This window comes from Nicotiana sylvestris, chromosome 6, assembly GCF_000393655.2.
Source record: "Nicotiana sylvestris chromosome 6, ASM39365v2, whole genome shotgun sequence".
In the NCBI taxonomy this organism is placed as follows: Eukaryota; Viridiplantae; Streptophyta; class Magnoliopsida; order Solanales; family Solanaceae; genus Nicotiana; species Nicotiana sylvestris.
The window spans coordinates 68077961-68088726 of NC_091062.1; the positions used below are offsets into that span (position 1 = coordinate 68077961).

The window sequence follows — 10766 nt, forward strand, 5'->3', positions numbered from 1 at the left end:
ATGGGTCAACATTATCTGATATCTGCTAAACTCAGATTTCCCTACACCAACAACATGGAAGATTATGAAGCCTACATACGAGGACTCAACATGGCAGTCGACATGAATATCCAGAAGCTGTTGGTAATTGGTGATTCAGAATTTCTTATGCACCAGGTACAAGGACAGTGGGCCACCAAGAATTCTAAAATATTGCCATATCTTCACCATGTGCAAGAATTGAGAAAGAGGTTCATAAAGAGAGAGTTTCGGCATGTACCCAGAATTCAGAATGAGTTTGCCGATGCATTGGCCACCTTGTCATCTATGATACAACATCCGAAAAAAAATTTCATTGATCCTATCCCAGTGAGAATTCACAATCAGTCAGCGTATTATGCTCACGTCAAGGAAGAGACGGATGGAAAGCCTTGGTTCCATGACATCAAGGAGTATTTGGCGAAAGGTGAATATCCGGAGTATGCAAACCACACTAAAAATGCACACTACAGAGATTATCTAATCACTTCTTCCACAATGGAGGAAACTTGTACAGGAGAACTCCCAATTTGGGATTGCTAAGATGTGTCGACACAAAAGAAGCTTCTAAACTACTTGAGGATGTACATGTTGGGACTTGTGGCCCGCATGTAATTGGTTTTGTCTTGGCTAAGAAGATACTTAGGGCAGGTTACTTTTGGATGACCATAGAGACAAATTGCGTCCAGTATGTCTGCAAATGCTACCAATGCCAACTGCACGCTGATATGATAAAAGTGCCACCAAATGAGCTCAATGCAACAAGCTCACCTTGGCCATTCGATGCTAGAGGAATGGATGTCATTGGTCGGATTGAGCCCACTACTTCAAACAGACGCAGGTTTATTCTGGTAGCCATTGATTACTTCATAAAATGGGTAGAGGCTGCATCTTACAAAGGTGTAACCAATAAAGTCATCGCAAACTTTGTCAGGGATCGTATCGTTTGCCGATTCAGAGTTCCCGAGTCCATTGTTACCGATAATGCCGCCAATCTCAACAGTGATCTGATGAAAGCCATGTGTGAAACTTTCAAAATCAAGCACAATAATTCCACAGCCTATAGATCTTAGATGAATGGAGACGTATAAGCCGCCAACAAAACACATTAAGAAGATACTAAGGAAGATGGCAGAAAACCATAAACAATTGCACGAGAAGCTACCCTTCGCTCTGTTGGGATATCACACTACAGTTTGCACATCAACCGAGGCAACTCCTTACATGCTGGTCTATGGTACTGAAGCGGTCATCCCGGTCGAGGTAGATATTCCTGCTTTAAGGATTATACAGGAAGCTAAACTCAGCGATGCAGAATGGATAAGGAGCCGCTATGAACAATTGGCCCTTATAGATGGGAAAAGGATGAACGCAGTATGTCACAACCAGCTTTACCATAACAGAATGTCTAGGGCTTTCAATAAAAGGGTCAAACCAAGGCAATTTGCACAAGGATAGCTAGTACTGAAGAAGATCTTCCCATATCAAGATGAAACCGGCGGGAAATTCTCTCCCAACTGGCAAGATCCCTACATGGTTCACAAGGTGGTAACAGGAGGAGCACTCATACTTCCAGAGATGGATGGAGAAATTTGACCAAAACCAATCAATTCAGATGCAGTCAAAAGATACTATGCTTAGACTATTTACATTTCCTCATCTGATGCAATTGAACTACGCTCGACCTGATTCCCGTTTAAGAGGGGATACGTAGGCAGCCTTATGGGTTCGGTCATATCATAATAAATTTCTATTTCCCCTAAAATCAGAAATTGGGGCATAATTTTGAGGAGGACCTTCAAAATTCCGGAGCAAGTCCAGCCAATGCCAACATATACGAGATGGTCAGAAATTGGTTAAAAAACTGGTACAGAATTTTAAGAAGAATTCTCAAAATTACGAGGAAGGTTCAACAATGTTGGCAAAAGGCCGAAGGATCATCTACCAACCTGGGGCAGAATTTTGAGGAGGACCCTCAAAATTCTAACATGAAAAAGCTGAAGTGTTGTGAGCACGTGATTTTTGCCTTACGAAAACTATTCCACAATAAATCAAAACTAAAATAAATTTCTTTTACTGTGTGATTTTTGAATTTGCGTGGTGTTTGTTAAATATTTGTCTTATGTACGTAAATGTTTACGTTGTCATAATAAAATGAAAAATAAAATAAAAATATATGTTGCATGCATATCTAGGATTTAATTATGCATTTAATAATTGATTCAAAAAATAATATCACAAAAATATGTGTCTGTTCTAGTTTTAATATTTCACTGTGTGATTAATGTTTGGTCTGTGTGTTAAACAATTGTTAAAAGGTAATTAATATTTTTAGAAGGGTAATTTTTGTTTTTATAATTTTAATTAAGATTTTAATGATTAATAATAAAATTAGAAAATAAAAATACAAGTTGTAAAATAAAACTCGGACCTGGATTAAAATCCAGGCCCAAATCGAGTTACCCCCCCCCCCCCACAGCCCAATCCAAACAGCCCAGATCCGGTCTTATTCAAACGAGTCAAAACGACAGCGTTTGGTCGTAGTTTATCAGTGGCCGTTGGATCAAAGCCAACCAACGGCTGAGATCCCACGAACCTAACCCGTAATCATTACCCGATCCGATACCCGGTTCAACCCATGACCCCAAACTTCAACCAAACGACAACGTTTGGTTAAGTGGATTGATCTCAACCGTGCATCTTAATTGATCCAACGGATGAGATCAATCCACCCCACCCCTATATAAGGCCCAAACCCCTACCCCGGCCCCTAACTGAACACCCCCCCTCCACTGTTCATCATCATCTTCCTCAAACCCACCCCTAACCCTAGCCGCCCTAACATCCCATCGCCTGAAACCCGGCGGCATCAACGCCGCCGGTCACCAAAATAACACCCTAGAACCCCCTGAACATCCTCTATCCAGATATGCTAGCCACTTGGCTCGAATCTTCCTGAAGGTTCTCGAATCTTCATTTGAAGATTCGAGCCAAGCTCAGATCTAAACTAAACAGCCCCAAATCGACACCATAGCTTCCCCTAACCACCCTAGGTATGGATATATTGTTTGTTTGGTTCGAATCCCCTCAGAACTCTTCGAATCTTCTTTTGAAGGTTCGGACCAAACAAGAACTTACCCAGATTTGTTCTAAACTAACACCAAATCACCCCTAGGTTTCCCTCACCCTCGTGTCATTGTTGGTTCCCCTCGAATCTGACCAGAAATGGTTAAGTCCCAAATCGAATCTTCAGGAACCCTAGAAATACCAGACTTTTGGATTCTTCCTGAATTAAATAAAGATTGAGGTTTAATCGACCTTAGTTGAAGTATTTTCAGTGGAAAATACTTCGACTAAGGTCTGTTTGATTTCAAACAAAGTCCGAATCCAAGTTGAGTTCGAGTCGGAATGAATTTGAAGGTTCAGAAGTAATTTTTCTGTTTCTTATGTGTATTCTACGTGTATTCTATATTTGTTTCATTAGTCTGTTTAATTTTTCATAATTTTCTAGTCAATTTTGTTATACTGTCTCCTACCCGTCTACTTGATTCTAAATGTGAATTGTTTTTGTTGATTGTGATTATGTACAATGTGTGTAATCGACTCGATTAAGTTCGTCGATTAGTTGTATTATGAATCTTGTTTCTGAAAATGTTGACTGAAACAACCTATTTCGGATGGATTATTTTGTTGTAATCAGTTGTTTCTTATTTGATAATCAGTTTGATTAATACTCGTTAATTAAGTCATCTTTGTTTATAGTTCAATAAAATCCATCAAATGGATGTTGTATGTGTGTTGATTTCTGAGCATTAAGTTTCAGGGCATTGTCAGTATATTGACAGTGCTCCTGTATCTGTTTGATCCTAACTCAATGTTGAAGTTCTGTTTAAATTGTTATGTTGAATTCAGTGTGATTTTACAAATGTTGATTAGATGTAATTGTGTTAGAAGGTTACATTCTTAGTTAGGATTCAGTCCAAAACTTTAGGATTGGTTGTAGCTGTCTTAAATCAGATTAATAATCAGGTTTGAACAGATTTTAAAAAATCTATATTGTTAGATTTTAAGTTTGACAGCAGTAATAATAGTAATCACAGTAGGATTTCTGAGGGTATTTCTGGGACAGAATAGTGAGGGTAATATGATAGCATAGTGGGCTGAAAGTGGAATGTTAATGGCTATAGTTTAAGATGATAATGGGGAACAAAGGGTAATGGGGCTGCTTAAAATCAGGATAAGATCACTTAAAGTATTAAAAAGCAGTTTTAATGGAACTTTATGATTTTTAAAGAAGAAAGGGGGTCCAGGCAGCACTTAAAAAGATAGGACCAGACCTGTATAAGTACAGGAGGCCAACAGATTTGAAAAAAAATATATAGGAAGAGATTGAGAGATTTGAGGATCAGATTTTAAAGCAGATTTTAAGAGGGAATTGAGAGAGAGAAATAAGTTTTCAGACAGAATTTTAGAGGTCAATTTTCAGAGAGATTTAAGGAGATTTAGATCAGATTTTGAGAGAGAATTTAAGAAAAATACACCTAGAATGAGATAAAAGAAAAAATCAAACAGAAAATCAGATTCCTCTCGGAATCTGAAGAGGAAGAAGAAACAGAAAAGAAACCAAAAGAGAGTATTCGCACACACACACACACAGATACAACAGCAGAAACAGAAAAATCAGAAAAATAGGGATTTGAAACAGAAAAGAAACTGAAATCTGAAATATTGCTCTTTCGTTGAATCTGTTCGGATTTATTTGATTCCATTGTTCAGTTAAAATCTGAAATTTCTTTAAGAATACTGTTACTGTGCATCTGGGTTCCTCAGGTCTTATTATTGCTCAAATCTGTGGAAATACTGCTATTCTGCTGAATTTGTTACTACTGCTACTGCTGAAATTTTAACTCCTTCTTCCTTCATTGCCAGGTACATATCTTTTAAACTTATGTTGTGATGGGTTTCAACATGACAATAAATAAAGTTTGAGTTGTAATACTATCTTCTATTCTTTTGAGCTCTTTAGTTAAAAATTCAGTTTTGTTTCTTGATCAAATAAGTAGTATATGTTGACAGGATGACTGTAAGTTAAATGTCCTTTATTGAAGTCTGTATAAGTGTTGTAACAAGGTTAATTTCTAAATTTTCATTAAAGTATAGTTATGATTGAATTGTTAAGATAGGGAACATGGCACGAAGTTGGCTATTAGTTAAGTCCTATGACATTGTTAATCAGGTATAGAGTATTCTGAAATATCAAGAAAATGCATGGTTAGTGTATTTCGATTGTTTGGTTGTGGATTAAGGTTAGATGATGTTAGTTGCATTTTGTCCATATATGGCGTAGTAGTGATTATGATTATAATCAATAGTCGAAAGTTGCATTAGTATCTTCTGCTATGGTTGCAAATGCCAAAATATGACGAATAATGTTGTATGCAATATCATCTTATTAAGTCAATTATGTAGATTTGCTCTCTCTCTTAATAACAAATGGCCTAGGAATTTTACAATGTGAATGTTAGTATTTAGCAACGGTTCACATAAATTGAGAATCAAATCGGTTAGATTATATATATCTTACGTTCAACCATAAGCAGAATTAACAAAATAATTAGGCCTATTAGATTAAAAGCAAACATATGAGAATAAGATGAGATGTACAAGTACAAATTGCAACACTTTATATCAATGGCAATTAGAAATAGAATTTGCACTAAATAAATAATGAAAAATTGTTCAAAAAAAAAATTACTTCTTCCCTTCATACATCATTTTTGTTAGTTTCATATACAATTCATTCTTTGGCATATATATATATGTTGTATTTGCTAAAAATCATATTTTATTCTTTTCTTCGAATTTGAATAGTGTGGATGGATATAATTTATACTCGGAAATTATAGTCGATGGGCAATATTTAATAAATTGTGAATTCTTTTAAAAGAATTTAAAGGCATCCCCTAAATGTGATTTTTTCAGGAATTTCATATAAAAATGTGTAGATATAATAAACAGTTTTGTGGAAAATCCATAATATTATTACAAAAAAATTCTACGCAATTAGGGATGCGTTCGCGTACCCTGACTATATTTTTAAAAAGCAAATTCGGATTATGTGTACGCGCAATTTCGAGCGAATATTTAAGAAAAGGATTTTTCCAAGGATGTTAAAATAATTTCGTATAACCCGAGATGTGTAGTTCATTGTCTAAATACAAGGGTGATGATGTTCCTGATTTTATTTTAAATTTCGAACATATGATTTTTTAATAAAAACTATAACATGGACAATTTTATTGTGTACACGTATGCGTGGCACGATCCTCTGTAATTATAAAAGGTATATAATACGAATATACGTACGCGTAATTCGTCATAAACAATAAACGGAAGCGGTGACAAAATCGTGCAATATATATGTAAAAATCAAGATAAGCCAAGAATAAAAATAGTTAAGCGACCGTGCTAGAACCACGGAGTTCGGAAATGCCTAACACCTTCTTCCGGATTAACAGAATTCCTTACTCAGGATTTCTGGTTCGCAGAATAATAAACAGAGTCATATTCTCCTCGATTCAGGGATTAAAATTGGTGACTTGGGATGCCTTAAAATTCCCAAGTGGCGACTCTGAAACAAACAAACAAATCCCGTTTCGACTGTCCTTTAATTGGAGAAAACTCCCTGCACCCCCCCCCCCCGGGCGCGGTAAAAAGGAGGTGCGACAGCTCTGGCGACTCTGCTGGGGACTTTAGTGTTATAACCCAGAACCACTGGTTCAGGGTTTAAAGAATTCAAGCTTAAAATAACTGCGATAATTGGCTTTATTTACTATATGATTTTCAACTGTTTATATGCTTAACATGCTAAATGTTTTTTTTACCGCTTTAATATTATTTGAATTGTGAATATATACAACTGCTACGAAACCCCTTCTTTCTGAGTCTTCTAAATTTATGGTGCACACGTGCGCGTGGCCCACCTTTCTGTTAAAGTCATACCAAATAAGACGGAGTTCGGACAAGTAACTAGGCCGGATAGACTTTCGTTATCCCGGTACGTTGCCCCCGCTTCGGCTCAAACTGTCCGTTTGGGTAAGCCAGGTTTAGAACAATCAACCTCAGATTTTTCACTTAGAATAACTCAGCCATGTACCGGATCCCTAGTAGGAACGTATATTTGCATCATGTACATTTGGCCTTGGAGACTCAACACAGGGGTTGGGTCTGTCTAGGACAGGTGAACCCGAAATAAAAAGACCATCCTGATGCATCCTACTTGCTACTTGTGCATTCATTTGCCTCGAACATGCTTGTTGACCAGCTTAAATGAAATCATGGTGAGAAGAGAGGAATAAAATGGGTTGTTTTAAAAATTTCAAAAAAAAAAATAGTTTTAAATCTTGAAATAAAGGTATTTAATAAATAAAAAAAATTTGAAAATGATTTTTTTTAGAGTATATTTTCAAAATGAGTCTTGACTTTATTAAATTAAATTTCAGATACAAAATGAGCACCACGCAAAACCCCCCATCCACGAATACAGAAGAGTTTCTATTTCAGCTTCAAATGTGGTGGTATGATTTAGGCGAAGCTGGTCAAAAATGGGTCGTCAAGCATTTGGGAAATCTCACGGATATTATGAAAGTTAAACCCCGTGATGATCTGATTGCGGCGTTAGTAACTTTTTGGGACCCTGTTCACAATGTCTTTCATTTCTCTGACTTCGAGCTTACTCCTACATTAGAGGAGATAGCTGGATATGCTGGTTTTGGCGGAAGTCTAAGAAATCAAAGCCTGATATTCACAAAGGCTCCTTCGGTACATCGATTCTTCGGTCTTCTGAATATCAGCAGTCAAATCAAGAAAAGCAATGTCATCAATGGATGTTGTTCCTTCAACTTTTTGTATTCAAGGTTCGGAAAGACAGATGTGTTCGAAATTCATGAGAAAGGCCTTACTAACAAGCAAAACAAAGACACTTGGCAGATTCACCGTCGCTTTGCTTTCATGGTGGCTTTTCTAGGAATCATGATCTTCCCAAACAAAGAGCGAACAATTGATATTCGCACCGCGAAAGTTGTGCAAATCCTCACCACCAAAGAAAATCACACCCTTGTCCCCATCATTCTCTCAGACATTTATCGGGCTTTGACTTTATGTAAATCAGGAGCAAAAGTCTTCGAAGGATGCAAAATTTTGTTGCAAATGTGGGTGATTGAACATCTCCAACAACAGCCCAAGATCATACAGTATGGGTCAAACAATGATAATTGCATCGAGAGTTATGAGGAAAGAATAAAAAATTATCAGGCTCCAGAAGGGATAGAAGCATGGGTATCTCATCTAAAGGCTTTAACGGCAAATCAGATTGAATGGACTTTGGGATGGCTCCCGATGAGGGAAGTGATACACATGTCAACCTCAAATAGTTATCTGCTACTATTGGGATTGAGAAGCATCCAGCCGTATGCGCCACTAAGAGTCCTAAGACAACTAGGGAGATATCAAGTAGTTCCTGATGATGAAGATTTGAGTATGCAAGTAATCGAATTACACCCAGAAGCCACTATTCCCGAGGCTCTACTTCAGCAGATGTGGAATGGATGTCGATACTTGAAAAGTGATACTCAAGTCCCAGACACTACAAAGGGTGAGATAAATCCTGGATATGCAAGGTGGTTTGAAAAACGGTCTCGCGTGGATGATGTACCAGAGCCTGAGCTAAGAAGGCCAACAAAAAGACCCCATGTTCAAAACTTCAATGATAAAATCCAAGAGCGGTTGATCTGGGGAGAAAAGGAAAAAGGGTACAAAGCAACTATCCATGCCCTAAAAGAAAATCTGAGAAGCCTCAGTTTGGAGAAAGATTTGCAAGCACAAGAAGCCGAAGGCGAGAAGAAGAGTCTAGCTTGTGAGAATGAAAATCTTCATGCTCGATTCCAAAAAATGAAAAGAGTTTCTGAAACGCCAAAGAGGAGCTGGAAGGATCAAAAAACCATCGCCAATCTCTTTGAAAGAATGCAAGATTATGATTCCATTCTTGCGGAAAACGAAAGGGCATTGAGCAAAGCAAAAGAAAGGATCCAACAATTAAACGAAGAAGCCAGATCTAACAAGGAACGCCAAGATAGGCAATCCGAAAAAGACAAGGCACAATTCAAGAAGGAAAAAGACTATTGGATGCGATCAGAAGACCAGCTTCGTGCACAACTAGAAGAGGCAAGAAGATGCAACAGAGAACATCAACAAGCAGACCTCGACAGGGAAAGATCGCAAGCAAGATTAGAGCAGGCCAGACTCCGAGCTCTGTTAGAATCAGCTCTAGATCGTGAAAACCGTGTCAGAGATATAGCCACCACTCGTCAGCAGCAATTACAGAACCAAGACCAACGTCTCCAACATTTCAGGGCACAAATCCACGACCTGGCGGTCTACACATCTCAAAGTTACGTAAACTGCAAAGGAATGGATTATGAAAGGTTCACAGAGCATGCACCCATTTTTTCCCGTCATCTAGCAATGGAGTTGGAAAGGATGTATCGTACGCTGGGAGGTCATCCAGGTCAAGCCCCACATTGAGCAAATAATCTATTAATTTACAACACAAGTGGAAAGTGGGGCACGTTGTGAGATGTTAAGAGTTGTATCTTGTATTTTTATTTAAGTATGTGTGTTTCAAACCATTTTCTTAAAGTTTTCAAATGTAATTCCATCTTTGTATAATGAATAAAAGTGATTGCCTTTAGTCCGAACTACGCAAGGTCTGATTCATGCGGGGGCATGATACGTAGGCAATCTCTATAAGATTCGACCACCATAATAAAAGGAATATAATAAATAAAATAAAATTAAATAACAATAAAAATTTCAAGAAAGCTGGGACGACACAAGCAGCCGAGCAAATGCATAATAGAAAGGGATTATTTGTCTAGGAGCATTGCATCTCAACGTGTGATTATATATGTGTTAAACTCTCAAAACTAACAAGTTTGTTCATTTTCAGAATTCAAGCAGTTAGTTTCTCTAAAGAGTATACTGGCATATTATCATTATCACACAAGATCAAAAGGACCAATACCCGAAAGTATGTCTATCCCAGATGTTGACACAGGTATGGAGCTAGAGGAGATGGATGTCGGGAAAATGAAAGAAGAGATGTTTAAACTCAAGCAGCAAATGGCTGAGATGTACCAAGCCTGGTCTACAGGACAGTTACCCCCATCTTACCCAAATAACCCTGCTCCATCAATGACCCAAACTCAGGATAATATTACCACTGAATTATCCCCAAATTTCCCCATTTACCAGCACTACCGAGGCACCACCTCTCAGACACCGCAGTCTCCACCTCCGAAACCAGTTCCATATTTTCCTCCACCTATGACTCCTGTTTTCGTAGCACCTCCCCCTGCTACATTCCACAAATCTCCTAGTGAGCCTATATTCCAGGCCCAGGACAACCAATATTACCCTCCATAGCCCACCCTCAAAGCCTCCAAAATTCATTCAACTGCTCCTCGTTTTGATCTCCCAACCGAAATTGACAAGCCAGCCAAAAATACTGAACAAGAAGAGATGCTCAGGAAGGTCAAGAGTCTAGAACAATCATTCAGAGACATGCGAGGATTAGGTGGGCAAGTCAGTGTAGCATACAAAGATTTGTGTTTATTCCCCAATGTACAATTACCAGTTGGCTTCAAGATGCCCAAATTTTACCTATACAACGGGCACGGCGACCCAGTGGC

The 10766-nt window shown here is 38.0% G+C and overlaps 2 protein-coding genes across 2 annotated transcripts; both read left to right on the forward strand.

The window, feature by feature from the left end:
* LOC138870735 (uncharacterized) lies at positions 1-1091 on the forward strand. The gene is made up of 2 exons (XM_070148570.1): positions 1-458; positions 536-1091. The coding sequence occupies exons 1-2, from the start codon at positions 1-3 to the stop codon at positions 1089-1091; spliced, it is 1014 nt and encodes a 337-aa protein (XP_070004671.1).
* A 4-nt stretch (positions 1092-1095) lies between these two features.
* On the forward strand, positions 1096-1476 carry LOC138870736 (uncharacterized). The gene has a single exon (XM_070148571.1). The coding sequence runs from the start codon at positions 1096-1098 to the stop codon at positions 1474-1476; it is 381 nt and encodes a 126-aa protein (XP_070004672.1).
* The last annotated feature ends 9290 nt before the right edge of the window (positions 1477-10766 follow it).